Source organism: Staurois parvus, unplaced genomic scaffold, assembly GCF_062004578.1.
Source record: "Staurois parvus isolate SC_StPar_1 unplaced genomic scaffold, SC_StPar_1.0 ptg001133l, whole genome shotgun sequence".
NCBI classification, from domain to species: Eukaryota; Metazoa; Chordata; class Amphibia; order Anura; family Ranidae; genus Staurois; species Staurois parvus.
In genome coordinates, this window is record NW_028318929.1 from 809,772 (window position 1) to 828,130 (window position 18,359).

General features: G+C 42.5%; 1 protein-coding gene across 1 annotated transcript in view; it reads right to left on the reverse strand.

Annotated features, from left to right (window-relative positions):
* The window catches only part of LTBP4 (latent transforming growth factor beta binding protein 4), a 248,222-nt gene that overhangs the window by 193,023 nt on the left and 36,840 nt on the right, over positions 1 to 18,359 (reverse strand). Inside the window, exons 2-4 of the mRNA XM_089659117.1 lie at positions 14,901 to 14,971; positions 14,407 to 14,794; positions 3,089 to 3,285 (exon numbers count right to left, since the gene is read on the reverse strand). Of these exons, the coding sequence (XP_089515243.1) occupies positions 3,089 to 3,285; positions 14,407 to 14,794; positions 14,901 to 14,971 (656 nt within the window). The remainder of the gene's footprint in view (positions 1 to 3,088; positions 3,286 to 14,406; positions 14,795 to 14,900; positions 14,972 to 18,359) is intronic.

The following is an 18,359-nucleotide window of genomic DNA, read 5'->3' on the forward strand; positions in this document are numbered from 1 at the left end:
CCTTGTTTGAACTTGACCTTCACTGAAATCAGTGTAACCTCTGATCTCAACCATGTTCCTGATACATTAGACCTTGTCACTGGTAGACCTGCATTTTTGGAGATTTGGATGTATGTGAATCACCGAATGGACAAAATAATGAATGTCAATGAATCTAAAGAGAAATTATAACGAAACTAACAAATGCATTTGTTTCATTTGGATGACGTCATATGATGTAATAGTTTTGGCCCATGGGGAAATTGAGTAAATTTTTTTAATTTGTTTGATAATTCGGATTCAGATAACTAATGAATCTGAATTTCATTCCATGAATCATCTTTGAAAATTCATTAATGATCAATTCTTTTCATTGGATCGGTTTGGGTGGCGGTATCAGGGAGGGCGCACAGACACACAATTGTTCCATGATCTGACCATAAGACCAGGAAATATTCTCTTATCTCTAGAAGAACCTCAAGCAGTGTATCACCATATGTCTTGTACATCGTGACAAGTCCCCTTTAAGGAAGACTTTCAGTATAAATACAGATGTTCATTATTTGCAGCCTCTTCTCCGATTTGTCATTGCTTTGCTCTGCAGCTCACATCCAATTCATCAGTTGTTCTCTGAAGTATCACTTTAAGCTGCCACGCCCGAATCTTCCATTTCCCTGCTCATGCTCCGAAGCAGAACATCTTCAACCTCATCAACGAACGCAAGACTGCTTGCAGCACGCTCTATACCTTATGATAGCTATAAATCATATTTCTCTTTGTGCTAATAGGTTAGCTTCATAAGAAGATACGCAAAGGCTCTACATGTGGACATCAGCCTATGCAATTCGTGGCTTTGGAGTGGTAATAACCTGAATGAAGTGGAAGAACAGTTTTTGTCTGTCATCAGCCTGGTTTAATGGAATTCTGCAGGAAATTCATATCAATCTGAATAGTGTTATTTTCTGCTGGGCGTTTTCATACCTCAGTCCTGGGAGCAGACAGAAAAAAACAAAGACAGGACGCAGATTGGCGCTTAACTCCACATTCATTTCTAGGCTGCTGATAAGACTGAGGTCACACGTACATGTTCCCTGCTCAGGATATGCATATCCTATGTGTATGATATGCCCTACAGATAGAATCTTCTCTTTACTAGCAAGAGACATAAGGCATTGCTGTGTACTGGATACTAAAGATTGAAACACATACCCATTTAAAAAGGAACTTCAACCTGGGTCCCCCAGGTTAATTTAGTTGTTAACCCATTCTTACTTGGCCTACTTGGTTGAGAGAGAAAAACATACTCAACTGCCCAGAGATTCCAGTGTTGCCCGTGTTTAGATTTACACGCTGTCCGTAAATGTTCGTTATTGACAGCCGATGCCCGTAAAAAATATGGCTATGCAGTTCCAAAGCTGGCCTGGCTCGGGTTGGCTTGTCTGTGCTCAGGTCTCAGAGGGAGCCGGGACTTGGGAGTGGTAGCGCCGCCGGACTAGAGAGGACTGGTGGTGGAAGGCAAACTCAGATTTGGGGATGATTCAAAAAGCATAGGAGGAGTGAGCTGCCTGAAGGACCGTCTGACTAAGCTGCAACCGAAGCCGTGCGAGCAAACATTCTCTTATGGAGGAGGCCAGCATGATACTACTCCACTGATATAAGGGGGGAATGAATACACTAAGGTAAGGGGGGAAGGCACTGGTATAAAGGTTCCCCCTTATAAACTATATTGCCAAAAGTATTGGGACACCTGCCTTTACAAACACATGAACTTTAAGGGCATCCCAGTCCATAGGGTTCAATATTGAGTTGGCCCACCCTTTGCTGCTATAACAGCCTCAACTCTTCTGGGAAGGCTGTCCACAAGGTTTAAGAGAATGTCTCACCATTCTTCCAGAAGCACATTTGTGAGGTCAGGCACTGATGTCAGACGATAAGGCCTGGATTGCAGTTTGTGCTCTAATTCATCCCAAATGTGTTCTATCGAGTTGAGGTCAGGACTCTCTGCAGGCCAGTCAAGTTCCTCCATCCCAAACTCGCTCATCCATGTCTTTATAGACCTTGTTTTGTGCACTGGTGCGCAGTCATGTTGGAACAGGAAGGGGCCATCCCCAAACTGTTCCCACAAAGCTGGAAGCATGAGAGTTTTCAAAATGTCTTGGTATGCTGACTCCTTAAGAGTTCCTTTCACTGGAACTAAGGGGCCAAGCCCAACCCCTGAAAAACAACCCCATACCATAATCCTCCCTCCACCAAACTTTACATTTGGCACAATGCAGTCAGTACTGTTCTGCTGGCAACCGCCAAACCCAGACACATCCATCGTATTGCTAGACAGAAGCATGATTGGTCATTTCAGAGAACACGCCTCCACTGCTCTACAGTCCGGTGGCAGCGTGCTTTACACCACTGCATCTGACGCTTTGCATTGCACTTGGTGATGTAAGGCTTGGATGCAGCTGTTTGGCCATGGAAACCCATTCCATGAAGCTCTCTACGGACTGTTGTGCTAATCTGAAGATCATACGATGTTTGGAGGTCTTTAGCTATTGACTCTGCAGACAGTTGCCGACTTCTGCGCACTGTGTGCTTCAGCATGTGCTGACCCCGCTCTCTCATTTTATGTGGCCTATCACTTCGTGGCCGAGTTGCTGTTGTTCACAGTAGCTTCCACTTTGTTATAACACCACTAACAGTTGACCGTGGAATATTTACACCTGTGGCCATGGAGGTCATTGGAACACCCGAATCCAATGATTTGGAGGGCCTGCCCAATACATTTGACAATATAGTGTATATGAGAGCTTAGGTACTCGCTCATGTCATTTTGCTGAAAGAGACAATCAAAACTCAGATTAGCTGACGTAACCCTTCAACACAGATCATTTGTCCAAGGACCTTGACCTCCACACATGTGATCAACACTGAAGGGAACCTGGAACAGCATTTTCTCCAGGAAAGCTATTTAAGCCATTTTGTTATTCCTTACTTATTCATCACAGCAGGATTGATGTTAACATTTTATGACAGGCTTCACTTTTGTGTGTATAGAGCTATCAGTCCCAGCATTCTCTGATCTGAAGTACAGTATCTTCAATAAATGTACACTCACCACTATTCTGGATCTGCCTGTGAATATTAAATTCTCCTTTTGGGGTGCGTATAGCGTTGGGGGTCCGCTGTTTCTCTTTCCCATTCTGCTTGGCTGTTTGAGTTTTCTGTGATTCCAAATGCTTTGTGAGTAAAGTAGTCATCTTATCATTTGCTGCTAACCCCTTCCTCTGCAGAATGGACTGCAGCTCATGCACCCTGAGAAAAATCAGGACCAACAATTACTATACATTTATTAATTCAACATTATACACTGCTCAAAAACATTAAAGGAAGAGTTTGAAAATACATCAGATCTCAATGGGGAAAAATCTAATGCTGGATATCTATACTGATATGGATGGGGTAATGTGTTAGGAACGTAAGGATACCCCATCATTTGTTGGAAATGAAAATGATCAACCTACAGAGGACTGAATTAAAAGACACCCCGAAAATCAAAGTGAAGAAATGATGCAGCAGGCTAGTCTGTTTTGCTGAAATTTCATTGCAGCAACTCAAAATGGTACTCAGTAGTTTGTATGGCTCCCACGTGCTTGTATGCATGCATGACAACATTGGGGCATGCTCCTAATGAGATGACGGATGGTGTCCTGGGGTATTTCCTCCCAGATCTGGAACAGGGAGCTCCTGGACAGTCTGAGAGGCAACCTGGAGTCGTCGGATGGACCGAAACATGATATCCCAGAGGTGTTCTATTGGATTTAGGTCAGGCGAGCATGGGGGCCATTCAATTGTATCAATTCCTTCATCCTCTAGGAACTGCCTGCATACTCTCGCCACATGAGGCCCGGCATTGTCGTGCACCAGGAGGAACCCAGGACCCACTGCACCAACGTAGGGTCTGACAATCGGTCCAAGGACTTCATCCCGATACCTAATGGCAGTCAGGATGCCATTGTCTAGCCTGTAGAGGTCTGTGCGTCCCTCCATGGATATGCCTCCCCAGACCATCAGTGACCCACCACCAAACGGTCATGTGGAACGATGTTATAGGCAGCATAACGTTCTCCATGGCTTCTCCAGACCCTTTCATGTCTGTCACATGTGCTCAGGGTGAACCTGCTCTCATCTGAGAAAAGCACAGGGTGCCAGTGGCGGACATGCCAATTCTGGTGTTCAATGGCAAAATGCCAATCGAGCTCTATGGTGCCGAGCAGTGAGCACAGGGCCCACTAGAGGACATCGGGCCCTCAGGCCACCCTCATGAAATCTGTTTCTGATTGTTTGGTCAGAGACATTCACACTAGTGGCCTGCTGGAGGTCATTTTGTAGGGCTCTGGTAGTGCTCATCCTGTTCCTCCTTGCACAAAGGAGCAGATACTGGTCCTGCTGATGAGTTATGGACCATCTACAGCCCTATCCAGCTCTTCTAGAGTAACTGCTTGTCTCATGAAATCTCCTCCATGCTCTTGAGACTTTCCTGGGAGACAAACCTTTTGGCAATGGCACGTATTGATGTACCATCCTGGAGGAGTTGGACTGCCTGTACAACCTCTGTAGGGTCCAGGTATCGCCTCATGCTACCAGTAGTGACACATGTGTCACTTTAGCCATCCCACATTGCACCATTTACAGTTTAATTTTCCTTGTCTAGTTATCTTTGACAGCACAGTGGCTTACTGGTTAGCACTTCTGCCTGGCAGCACTGAGATGCTTTGCATGGAGTTTGCATCTTCTGCCTGTGCTTGTACTGGATTTCTCCCACACACCAGGCATGCTGGTAGGTTAATTGAGAAGTGGAAGGATTCCTTGAAACAATTCCACAATTGCATGGAAGGTAGTGCAGCACTAAAACAAGGCTGGAGAAGCCCGACCAAAACTGAGAAGTGAAGCAAAAAAGAGCGCACCAACCTTGCGCATTACCTCAGTAAACTATGAATTTATTAAATAAAAAATCAAAATTATATATACTCACAAACAAAGAAGCATAAACAGATCCTCAAAGGAAATTGAAGTGTAGAGCCAGTGTGAGTCACATCGTGAGGTAGATTCTCAAAGTGAGGCTGACGCATTTCGAAGGGGGACCCTTCTTCAATGAGCTCTGATGAAGAAGGGTTCCCCTTCGAAACGTGTCAGCCTCACTTTGAGAGTCTACCCTCATGATGTGACTCACACTGGCTCTACACTTCAATTTCCTTTTAGGATTTGTTTATGCTTGTTATACTTCCTTGTTTGTGAGTATATATATTTTTTATTTAATAAATTCAGTTTACTGAGGTAATGTGCAAGGTTGGTGCGCTCTTTTTTGTTTCACTTCTCAGTTTTGGTCGGGCTTCCCCAGCCTTGTTTTAGTGCTGCCAGCGGCGGACTGACAACTCATGGAGCCCCCGGGCAATAGGGGATCATGGGGCCCATGTGTCCTTGCCCAAACTCAAAAAAGCCTATGAAAAAGGTACCAGGGGGCATCTCATGGGGCCCCCTACTGACCCTGGCCCTCGGGCAGTGCCTGAGTTTTCAAATGGTCAGTCCCCCCTGACTGCTGCACTACCTTCCATGCAATTGTGGATTTGTTTCGAAGAATCCTTCTACTTTTCCACCTTTGTTTTGAGTCCTAGAGTGCAGGAGGTTTTGTTTCTGTTTCAACGGTAGGTTAATTGACTCCTGTTCAAGTTGTCCTTAGTATGTGTATACTGTAAATGAATGGATAGTTGCCAAATCTCCAGTCACTGATTCTCAAACACTTCCCAACCTTGTCCTTGGCTGCATCCCGGAAATCAAGGCCGATCACAGACAATGTCCATCATGTCAGATAGGGAATGTAGAATGTAAGCTCCTTGAGGGTAGCATGCAGCATGGCAAGACTCTTAACATCCAAACAATTTTGGAGATTACGGATAGGATAGGGTTGGGAAAACAAATAGGACAAGAGAAAAGTGAAAGGGTTTTTTTTTCTCAAAATGCTGCAACTTTTAGGACAGATTTAGAATTTGCTTTTAATAACATATGTAGTTTTAGTGGCAGGTTGGTGTTAGCAGGGATAAAGCAAACAAGTCGTATACATTCATAAAGTACTGTATTCGACTGTTAGTTTTCAGAGAGTAACCACTAAAGACTTGTACAATCTTGCCCTCTGCTGGTCAGTTATGGCAAATGCAATACCACTGGCTCTGCAAATCAAACCTTCCATCCTAACAAAAGTAGTACTCAGGTTTAAGACCTAATTTACAGGGATTTACCTATTCATACACCCATGCAAAGGGCCATCTTTGCCAGCATGAGATTCACCAGTGTTCAGTGGGCAAGCACCCACACAGGTATCAGACTGGGACCAGGAGCTGTGAATGGGGTTGCCTGCATGCAGATAGACAGAACACCTGGGCATCCCATGCGGGCAAAGATGGCCCATTGCACACATGAACAGTTTAAAATTCATTCAAGTATGTATTCACAACTCAAAAAAGTTCCTTCTATTTCTCCCAGCCTCCTCCAAATCTCCAAAATCTGTTAGAGGGTGTCTACGTTCGTTCTCCATGGCCCCTCTGTTACTCACTCTTGAGATAGACTATGGACTATGGGAAGTGTAGTGCTCATAGATTAGTGACATGACAGCAACTAACATGCACTGCTTGTTCTAAACCAGGGGTGGGCAAACTTTTTGACTTGAGGGCCGCAATGGGTTCATATATTGGACCCGGGGGCCGGACCAAGAGTAGATGAATGATGTGTATGTGTCATCCATAGTAAGTATAGTAATATTCCCCCATAGTAAGCATAGTAATAAATCCCCCATATAGTAATTCATCCCCCATAGTAATTCATCCCCCATATAGTAATTCATCCCCCATATAGTAATTCATCCCCCATAGTAATTCATCCCCCATATAGTAATTCATCCCCCATAGTAATTCATCCCCCATATAGTAATTCATCCCCCATAGTAATTCATCCCCCATAGTAATTCATCCCCCATATAGTGATCCATCCCCCATATAGTGATCCATCCCCCATATAGTGATCCATCCCCCATATAGTGATTCATCCCCCATATAGTGATTCATCCCCCATAGTAATTCATCCCCCATATAGTAATTCATCCCCCATATAGTAATTCATCCCCCATATAGTAATTCATCCCCCATAGTAATTCATGCCCCATAGTAATTCATCCCCCATATAGTAATTCATTCCCCATATTAATTCATCCCCCATATTAATTCATCTCCCATATTAAGTCCCCAAGTCCCCCCTGTGTCAATTCACTTACCTTTGCTCCGCGCGTTCCTCTCGCCGTGTTCCCGCGCCGTTCTGGTGTAGCATGAAAATCTGTCTCCTATGAGGATCTGCCCCCCTCGACGTATCTGCGCATGTGCCAGTTTCAGGCATTAGCAGCCGATCGGCGATCTCCGGCACATGCGCAGATACGTCGAGGGGGACAGATCCTCATAGGAGACAGATTTTCATGCTACACCGGTCTTCAGGGCGGACTGTGAGAGGAGCCTAGCGGGAGCCTAGCTCCGCGGGCCGGATTAAAAGGTCCGCCGGCCGTATACGGCCCGCGGGCCGTAGTTTGCCCATTGCTGTTCTAAACAAACAGAACTGAGCGGGGGAAAAAGAGGAGTTAAGGAGTTCACAGACAGAAAACGTTACAAGGAGGTAGAAAAACACAGTAAGAAACAATTTCAGATAAAATATATTAAAGTGCCATTAATTAGTGGATGTATGTGGATTGTTTTTGGAGAATAATAACATCATTAGTGTCACTTTAATAATCTTGTTGTTTAACAATGTATCTATTAGTTACAGAAGTAGTAACACTTTTCACTTTTAGAGAGGTTTTTCTTTACAGACCTACTGATTCCCCTACTTCCAACCCCCTGTAGCTACCAATGTAGAATAAGAACCTTCAGTCCCGCTCTAGAGACCTTCACTGTGCTGCCTTGCATGGTGCCACACAGATTTGTGTATAAATTGCCCTGGCATGCCACCTGTCCAATCCATTCCTATATATGGGCTCATGCTCAGGGACAGACATAGGATTTGTGCAGACTTTGCAGCTAAACAAGGGCCTTCTGGGACTTAGGGGCCCATTTATACAGGATGTTGGTCAGATGGGTGCTGGGACCTCTCCCGCTATCACGTAGACCTGGACAAGGCTTATAACCTGTTGTCAATTGATGCACAATGAGTTTTACTTTTCATGTGGGCCCAAAACTTTGTCTTGCACAGGGGCCCCTTAAAGTAGACCTTCACGCAATCAAAGTACTTTAATTTTCCTCCTCTGCCTTCCTGTAACACAGCTGATTCTCTGGGTGGTTGAGTATGTTTTTAGGTGGATACAGAAAAGGAAAAAAATGAAAAATTTCTCTTTAATGACTCTGTGCTCATCTATAGGTTTCCTATAGGAATGAATGAATTGAGCTAAAAGTATTTTACACTGTTGGTTACACTAAGGCAGCTTTTCTCAAGCATGATTACATGGGGCCCTCAGGTTCCCTCAAAGGCTGCTAGGGGTTCCTTGAGTAATGAGTAATTTCTGCCTCTCATATGAGTAACCATGGATATCAATTATCTTTATAGCTATCTGTAAGGGTGGGATTTTTCCCAATGGCCACCAATGTAAGGAACACTCTTCCCACTTACCACCAATAAAATGGACATTCTTTCTAATGACCACCAATGTAAGGAACATTCTTCCCTTTGGCCACCAATGTAAGGAGCATTCATCCTGCTGACCACCAACGTAAGGAGAATTTTTTCCACTGCACTGACCACCAATATAAGAAGTATTCTTCTCAATGACAACCAATGTAAAAAGCATTTTACCCAATGAACCCCAATTTAAAGGACATTCTTCCCAATGACCCCTCCCCCCAATTTCAAGGGCATTCTTCCCAATGACCCCCCACTTTAAAGGGCATTCTTCCCAATGACTACCAATGTAAAGAGCACTCTTCCCAATGACTACCAATGTAAAGAGCATTTTTCCCAATGGCTACTAATGTAAAGAGCATTCTTCCAAATGACCACCAATCTAAGGAGCATTGTTCCCACTGACTACCATCATAAGGAGTATTCTCCTCATTGACCACCAACATAAGGAGTATTCTTTGCACTGCACTGTCCACCAATGTAAAGAGCATTTTTCACAATGACCCCCCACTTTAAAAAGCATTCTTCCCAATGACTACCAATGTAAAGAGCATTCTTCCAAATGACCACCAATATAAGGAGCATTCTTCCCACTGACTACCATCATAAGGAGTATTCTCCTCATTGACCACCAACATAAGGAGTATGCCTTGCACTGCACTGTCCACCAATGTAAAGAGCATTTTTCCCAATGGCTACTAATGTAAAGAGCATTCTTCCCAATTATCACCAACGTAAGGAGTATTCATCCCACTGGCCACCCTCATAAGGAGTATTCTTTCCTCTGCACTGACTACCAATGCAAGGAGCATTCTTCCTAATGACCACCAAAGTAAGAGCATGTTTCCTTTGACCATCAATGTAAGAACCATTCTTCCCAGTAACGACCAATTTAAGTAGCATTCTTCCCAATGACCACCAAGGTAATGGACATTCTTCCTAATGACCACCAAAGTAGGAGTATTTTTTCCATTGACCACCAATGTAAAAACCATTCCTCCGACAATAATTTATGATGAGTTGTAGATATAGTAATCATTCCCTGAGCCAGGAAAGTCTTTTCAAGGGTTCCATGTTAAAAAAGGTTGCGGAAGGATGCTCTAAGGTGTGCGTGTTGGTGGGAGGATGTAAACCACAACTTGTGTAAGTCAATACAGAACATGACAGGCAGACTCAATGAAGAGGAGCAATGTTTTCTGCTAGATCTGAAATGCTGCCAGTATATCATTGATTTTACCTCCATTCTGCTGATAGTCCTTTTGTATTACAGTGAAATTATTTTGGAAGGTGGTCACCCATTAAACAGAGCAGTGTTTTGAAAATCAGACAGACATGATTTAGGATTACCAGTATACAGCAAAGCTAATAGCTGTTCTGGATGAGTGGTCAAGGCTGGAAAATGACCCCACAGGAGTTAATAGTTGTCCTCTCATGAACACATTTACAAACAATCCTGATAAGGATCCAGTCATTCTCCACTTCACACTCATTGGTATCATCAATGTGCCTGTGTGTGACAGATAGGAACTGTGTTAGAGAGCACTGAAGCGGAGGCTCATATGCTCAGGGACTTTTTATACCCTTAGGGCAGCCAGAAATAGGAAAATCTCATAGGTCTCCCTAGAATAATTCTTTCATGCATCAGAGACAACACTGCCTTGAGATGAGATTGCCGGGTGTGGAGGCTGCAGAGATTAGCTTGTAAAATGTGCCTGTCCTTGAAGAGGACTCAGAACATATCTAACACCAACGTCTTGCGACGTATGGTTCCTTCCCGTATTCATGGAATCTCACCATGTTGTCTTTTACAGAGTACACTAAAACATTCACACCAGTCCCTGCCGAGGAGAAGCCTATGTCCCTAACACAGTCCTCAACAGATGTACTATAACGTCAGTTTCGGCAGCAGACAAGTAATGGGTTACTCCTAGAAATATTATAATTATGGATGATGGCTTAAGGCTGAATTATCCACCAGCTTTTTGTAGATCCTTGCTCTTCAGCATGGAGACATCCATATATACACTGATAGCTCTGCTCACCATTATGGGGGTGCGGGGGGGTCTCACAGTCTTGGTATGACCATTTTTATTTTACATAATTTTGAAAGCAAAAATAGGATAGTTAACCTATTGATCACAGGGTTTCATTTCTGGGGAACGCAGTTACAGTATCTCCATCACTGAATATGTAATGGAAAGGGGTGCTGGAGGGTCCATCTATTGTTGATGGCTGCTGGGGGATCAGTTGTCACCATGGGGAATTTATAGTTGTGGAGCGTCTATTGTTGTTGGGGGGATCTATTGTTGCTGGTTGGGATCTATTGTTGTGGAGAGGTCTTATGTTGCTGGGAGGGATCTCCTGTTGAGGAAGTGGTCTATTGTGGACTGCTGGAGTGTCTATTGTTGCTAGCGGGGGTCTATTGTTGCGGGGTTTTGTTTTTTTTTTGTAGGGTGTGTTGTTGCTGGCTGCAGGGGATCTATTTGTTACTGCTTTTCTTGTTATCATTAACAAATTCAATACAAATTACCTAACACCACAAAATTATACTTGGTTCTGTATTCTCTAAAAGGGGCGGTACTGGGAGGTAGGTTGGGTGAAACCAAGGCATGGTGCTCAGAGGTGAGTAGGAGAGGAGACAAGGGGTGACTCAGAAAGGGGGGAGTACCTGCACCTATTTTCTGAGAAAAAAAGCCCTGATTGATCATATAGAGTTTAAATATAGGCAAACCCTGACGATAAACTACTCTCATTCACCTCCATTGGGTCTGGCAAATATCTGTTTATCAATGACAAGTTAAAAGCGAGCGCTATAAATCAGAAGAGCAGCCAATGCACCAAAGGATACCAAAATCCTTTCAGAACATAAATATATATAGGGTGCGGCGCTCAAGCAATAATCAATGTATCAAAAGGTATAGATGAGAATTAAATAAAATACATAAAGTGACTTGTGACAAGGTGCCAACATATAAAGTGACTTTAGTGATATCATGTATTCCGTCACTGCAAAATGACTCACGGTGAACAATAATAATGGAATGAATAGTCCAAATATGAGTATGAGAGATCAGGATATCTCCAGCAATCGGTGTTCAGTTCAAACCAAATATTGAGGTGACCGGTATATATGATAGCTGTGCACTCACCAGATGCACAGTTAATCTGCGCATGTAGAGACAATGCTCATGTAGGGCACGCTGCAGGCTCCAGTTATCAATCTGGTCTGGTCAGGTGTTCCCCTAACTGCTCTCCTCAGCTGGTAAAGTGGCCTCACGTCCTCCTCAATAAGGCTCTGTGGGTTGTTGATGACTCTCAAAGAGCCTGCTCTCTCAGCGAGGATCACCACCACTGCTGCGCGCGCTCCCCATCTTCCTACATGAGCATTGTCTCTACATGCGCAGATTAACTGTGCATCTGGTGAGTGCACAGCCTTATCATATATACCGGTCACCTCAATATTTGTTTTTAACGGAGCACCGATTGCTGGAGATATCCTGATCTCTCATACTCATATTTGGACTATTCATTGCATTATTATTGTTCACCATGAGTCACTTTTGCAGTGACGGAATACATGATATCACTAAAGTCACTTTATATGTTGGCACCTTGTCACAAGTCACTTTATGTATTTTATTTAATTCTCATCTATACCTTTTGATACATTGATTATTGCTTGAGCGCCGCACCCTATATATATCTGTTTATCAATGCAAACAAATATCTGTTGTCAAAAATTTTGAGCTGTCCTGTGTCCTGTGCACACCTTTTGTATTATCTCAGGAAGCCTAATCAGCCTTCTGAGTTCTCATCTTGGACCACAGAACTTTGTGTTGAGGAGATGAGGACAGTGGGAGGGATTCAGTAGTTTAGCAAAAGACAATTGGGCAGGGCTGACACCATTTAGTCCACAAAAGTGCTGTATCTTGTCAGCATACAATAGAAAATTAAAAGCTGTGTACATTTCTGGCTGATCAACAGATACTTTTCTGTGCTTGCAGGGTTGTTAAAAAGATAGATCATAGAGAAATGTACGTGTATTGCAGAGTAGAGTCATTTTTTTTATTTTTTTTGCTCTGACATACAGTAAAGCCCCTTCCTAATTTAAGGTACTTTATAATAATTCAGCTCTTACTATTTTGGGTGTGATTCACTAAAGAAAAATAATATACTGTATATATATTTTTTTCCTTTTCTCATGCAGGTTTTTCTTGCATACATATTTCAGAAATAATGAGAAATACTGCATACTAAGTTTCCATTCAATGATTAAAATTTGGTATGTTTTGCATTGTGCTGATGCTGTGTTTTTACATAAATCTTAAATCATGCTACTGGAATCCCCAGAAAATATTAGCAGTTAGTGTTTAATTCTGCCATTATACTCCACCCGTTATCAAAACATTGGATTTGGATTGGATGGAGTGTGCTATTAGACTTTTGGTGTGTCCCTTGTACAGTAAGAGGAAACCTACACAAGCACAGAGAGTGATTTACTAAAGTTGTAGAACAGTCTTTCTCAACCTTTATTCCCCCAAGAGAAACCCTTAAAATAATTTTTAAGACTCAGAGAACCAAAGCTAAAACCAAGTCATTGGTGGTCAGTGGGAAGAATTATCCTTACATTGGTGGTCAGTGGGAATAATGCCCCTTACACTTGTGGTCAGTGGGAAGAATGCCCCTTACACTGGTGGTCAGTGGGAAGAATGACCCTTTCACTGTTGCTCAGTGGGAAGAATGCGCCATACATTTTTAGTCAGTGGGAATAATGCCCTTGATTTTGGGCACTGTGAGGAATGCTCCTTACAATGGTGGTCAGTAGGAGGAATGCTCCTTTCATTGTGGTTATCAGTGCGAAGAATGCCCTAAATTGTTGGTCAGTGGGAGGAATGCTCCTTACATTGGTGGTAATTGGGAAGAATACTCCTTACATTGGTGGTCAGTGGGAAGAATGCCCTTAAATTGTTGGTCAGTGGGAGGAATGCTCCTTACATTGGTGGTGTTTGGGAAGAATGCCCCTTACATTGGTGGTCAGTGGAAGGAATGTCCTTCTTACAGTGGCGGTCAGATTGCCAGCCACACAGACACCTAAAAAGATCATTGGTGTCCCTTCAAAGCAGTGTTGGCCCCAGAACTATAGAGGAACCATCTCATGGAAGAGGTCAATCAGCCACAGCTCAGGGGAACCCCTAGCAATCTGAAGGAACCCTGATTGAGAATGACTGTTGTAGAAAATATTCACTTAGCAAGGTGAAGTCGTGTTCACTTTGATTACCAAATCAAGCACATAGAAACATAATAACATAGGATTTTTACTTGCACATGATTGTGTGATCATAGTGTACACAACTTGATCTTATGCTCTATAGTGAACATGAACTTTCTCATGAACCCCACAGACTCCATTCAGATAGTGTTCCTGGTGGAAATAAAAACCAGGACCCCTGCCAGCAAGGCACAGGTGTTAACCACTGAACTACTTTCCATGCATATTCATGGCATGAATCATTATAATGCTTTCCTATGTTAGCTGCATTTTTTTTAACAAAGATCATTTGTACAGAATTCCATACACCACAAGATCATTACAAGTGATTTTCAATTGGTGGCATCCTTTGCCAGGGTCATGCAGTGTATGAACAGCCTATCTCCTGCCAATTAATCACATGGCATGGTCACTTTCTAACACATGTACCTCTGTGCAATGACATAGACGTGACTTACGTGAGTGGCTGCCAGCTCAGCATTGTGCCATTCTTAGGTGGGTGGTTAAATATCTGGCTCGTACTTGACTTCAGGTCTGAGGCCACTGCAGACAACGCCATCTTGGTAGTTGTAGTCGGCATTATTGTTGTGGAAAACTGAAACTGTGATTGAAATATAGGGGGTTCTGCAGAACTCGGCTCTCCTGAACTGTCCTTTACATCCTGGGATTCAGCTATCATTTTCAGAGATGTTGGGGTAAAGCTGGTGACTTTTTCCACTGGTGATGATCTTGCAAATAATGCAGAATTTCGCCTCTCACAATGAGACCCTTCAAAGCCCATTTTACAGACGCACTTCTGTGGTTTCTTACATACACCCCTATTTTTACATTTTGGGGTGCACACAGCTGTAACAGATGAAAATTTGTAAGTTTCAATAAGGGAAAAGCCAATAAAAATCAATACTCTTAGGATCCCACTGAGACAATATTCAAGGATTCAAACAATTCTTACCTCGTGTACACATCCTGGTTTTCAGGGCTACAGTCCAACCTGGGCAGCACTTTTCACCGCAGCGGTTGGTACTTAAAAAACAAATCAATAAAATATCAAAAAGCATATTAAAAGCCTAAAAGGTCTGTAAAACCAATCTCTAAAACCCTATATACTGTAAGTGTAGCTAGGTGCGGGGCTACTAAGTAAGGGAAGAGTGAGACACTGCTGGATAAGCAATAGACTGTTTATTTTCCCCCTTGTGCTCATGGATAGATCACTGCATCATTCTCCTGCCTCTAGAGGGGGCCACCGTTTCCTGACCCTGAGGCCAAGGACCATGGAACATGTAGTCCCTTAGCTAACACTTGTCACTTCTCATACATGGACATTGCTAGCAGCCACCTTTACCTTCACTTCAGGTAAGGAGATTCTACTAACCCTTAATCACTGCCTGCAAATCTAATTCAAGCACCATCATTACTTATACATCAGCTGTTAAAGGGCCCCAACTATTGATGGCCTCTAACACAAATTGACTCTACTTGCTATATATTTCTTTTGATTGTATTGGTATGACACAAAAAAGTAGAGAAGCCAAAAAGCCTAATCTGACACATTCCACTCTGGAAAAAAGTATTGGCACCCTCAATGTAATATTTGGTAGCACACCGCTTGAAAAAAATAACTGAAATAAATTGCTTCCTCTAACCATCAATGAGTTTCTTACACATCTTTACTGAAATTTTGGAGCATTCTTCCTTTGCCAACTGCTCTAGGTCTCTCAGATTGGAAGGGTTCCTTTTTTCAACTGCTGTTTTGAGATTTTTCCACAGGTGCGCTATGGGAATTAGATATGGACTCATTGCTGGCCAGTGCAGTGCTCTCCAGCGCTTGTCTGAAACCATTTCTGGGTGTTTTTTGACATGTGGTTTGGGTCATTGTCCCTCATAGACCCATGACCTCTGACGGAGACCCAACTTTCTGACACTGGGCCCTACATTGCACCCCAGAATTCTGTGGTAGTCTTCAGATTTCATAATGCCATGCACATAGTCAAGACATCCAGTGCCAAAAGCAGCAAAGCAACCCCAAAACACCAATGAACCTCCATCATGTTTGACTGTAGAGACAGTATTCTTTTCTTTAAAGGGCTCATTTGTTTTTCTTAAAACAGTGGAATGTAATTTTGTTTCATATGTTCACAGCACATTATCCCAAAAGGATTTTGGTGTTCTCAGTCACGTTTTGGCCAACTCCAATCTTGCTTTTTATGTTTCTGTGTTAGCAGTGGGGTCCTCCCACGTCTCCTACCCAAGCATCCCTTTTCATTCAGATCGTATTGTATAGTGTGAGCTGACACAGTTGTACCCTGTGCCTGAAGGTCAGCTTCAATTTGTCTGGAAGTTGATTGAGGTTCTTTATCCACTATTCGAACAATCCTTTATTGCAATCCTTGATCAAGATTTCTCTTTCTCTTCACCCATGTCCATGGGCTGTAAACATCTTGACAATGTTGTGCACACTGGCTACAGGAACTCTGGAGATGGTCTTGTAACCTTGAGATTGTCCATGCTTTTCCACAAATTTTGTTCTCAAATCCTTACACAATTCTTTGCTGCTCTTTCTCTTCTCCATGCTCCATGTGGCACACAGAGACACACAACAGAAAGGTTGAGTCAATTTGTAACTATTTTATCTGATTGCCGGTTTAATTTCAATATTGTCAGCACCTGTTAATTGATACAGGTGAGTTTAATTACAAATTACAGGAGCATCACAAACTTGGAATGCAATTATTTCTTACAATTTTAAGAAGGTGCCAATAGTTTTGTCCAGTTCATTGTTGGAGTTTTGGATGGAATGTGTCAGATATGTCTTTTTTTCTCCACTTTTTTGTGTCATACCAATACAAACAAAAGAAATAAACATGAGAATGCCTAAACATTTGTTATTGCAACAATTTTCTGGGCGAAGTGGTGCATCATCTGACAGAAATGCAGGGGCGCCATATATATATATACTTTTAGCTAAAAAAGGGGTCATTTTGGGGGGTTAGGTGCTATACTGGCATTTCAGGGCCTCTGAAACTGTGATAAGTAGTTTGGAAGTGTAATGAGGAAATAAAGCTCTTTAAAAGCCTGAAGGTGCTTATTGGATTTTGGGGTCCTGTACTTGACTAGACTGCCAAAACACCTTTCACATGTGGTACCCCCATACTCGGGAGAAGTAGCAGCATGTATTTTGGGGAGCAATTCCACATATACCCATGGCATGTGTGAGTAGTAAATCATTTAAGTGACAATTTTGTGTAAAAAAAATATATATATATTTTAATTTTCCAAAAATTTGTGGTAAAAAAATAATTTCTTCTATTGGTTCAACATGCCTCTCAGCAAATAGTTTGGGGTGCCTACTTTCCAAAAAGGGGTCATTTTGGGGGGTGGGGGTGTTTTATGCCCAGCATTAGACGTTTATGCCACACATCACTCACTCTTCTAACCACCTGAAGACCAAGCCTTTTCCGACACTTTTTGTTCACATGAAAGAAATCAGTATTTTTTGCTAGGAAATTAATTGAAACCCCCCAAACATTATATATTTTTTTAAAGCAGACACCCTAGTGAATAAAATGGTGGGTACTACACCTTTTTATGGCACAAAGTACTCGCGTAGCAATTTTTCAAATGCAGTTTTTTTTAAAAAAATACACTTTTTTTACTTTTAATGCACAAAAACACAATATATTGGCCAATTATTTGGTAAAATATAAAAGATAATGGTATGCCAAGTAAATATATACCAAACATGATATGCTTTAAAACTGTGCATGCCCCGTGCAATGGCAACAAACTGCATACATTTTTAATATCCATAGGCAACGCTTTAAAAGCCTTTAAAAGCTACCATTTTAGATTTACAGAGGAGGTCTAGTGCTAGAATCACTGCCCTTGATCTGACGTTCATGGCAATGCACCACATGCATGGTGCAACCGCTGTTTACACACTGGCACAGTGTCAACGCTTGTGCACACAGGTGTGCAGGCATGGGAGGGGCGAGTTTTTTTTTTAAATTTTTTTTTAAGTTATTTTTATTTTTATTATTTTTACACTGTACCTTTTCATTTTTTTTTTTTGATCACTTTTAATGCTTTTGCAGGGAATGCAAATATACCCTAAAACTTCAATGGGCATTGTCATATATTCTTTTTTGAGAATCTGGGGTCTATCAGACTCTGGATACCTCCTCTGCCCTTACATTATCTAATCAAACCAAAATCGGTGTGATCAGATGCTTTCCCAATTTACAAATGGCGCTGTTTATATCCTGCGAAACTGAAGTGATGAAATGCTCGTAGCGTCCAAATTCTTAGACTATAGAGATGATTGGCACCACTCTGGTCTCCAATCAGCTCTATGGTCAGGTGGCAGAAACACCAGCTGCATTCTCAGGTTCCCCCGATGGCACGAGACTGCCCA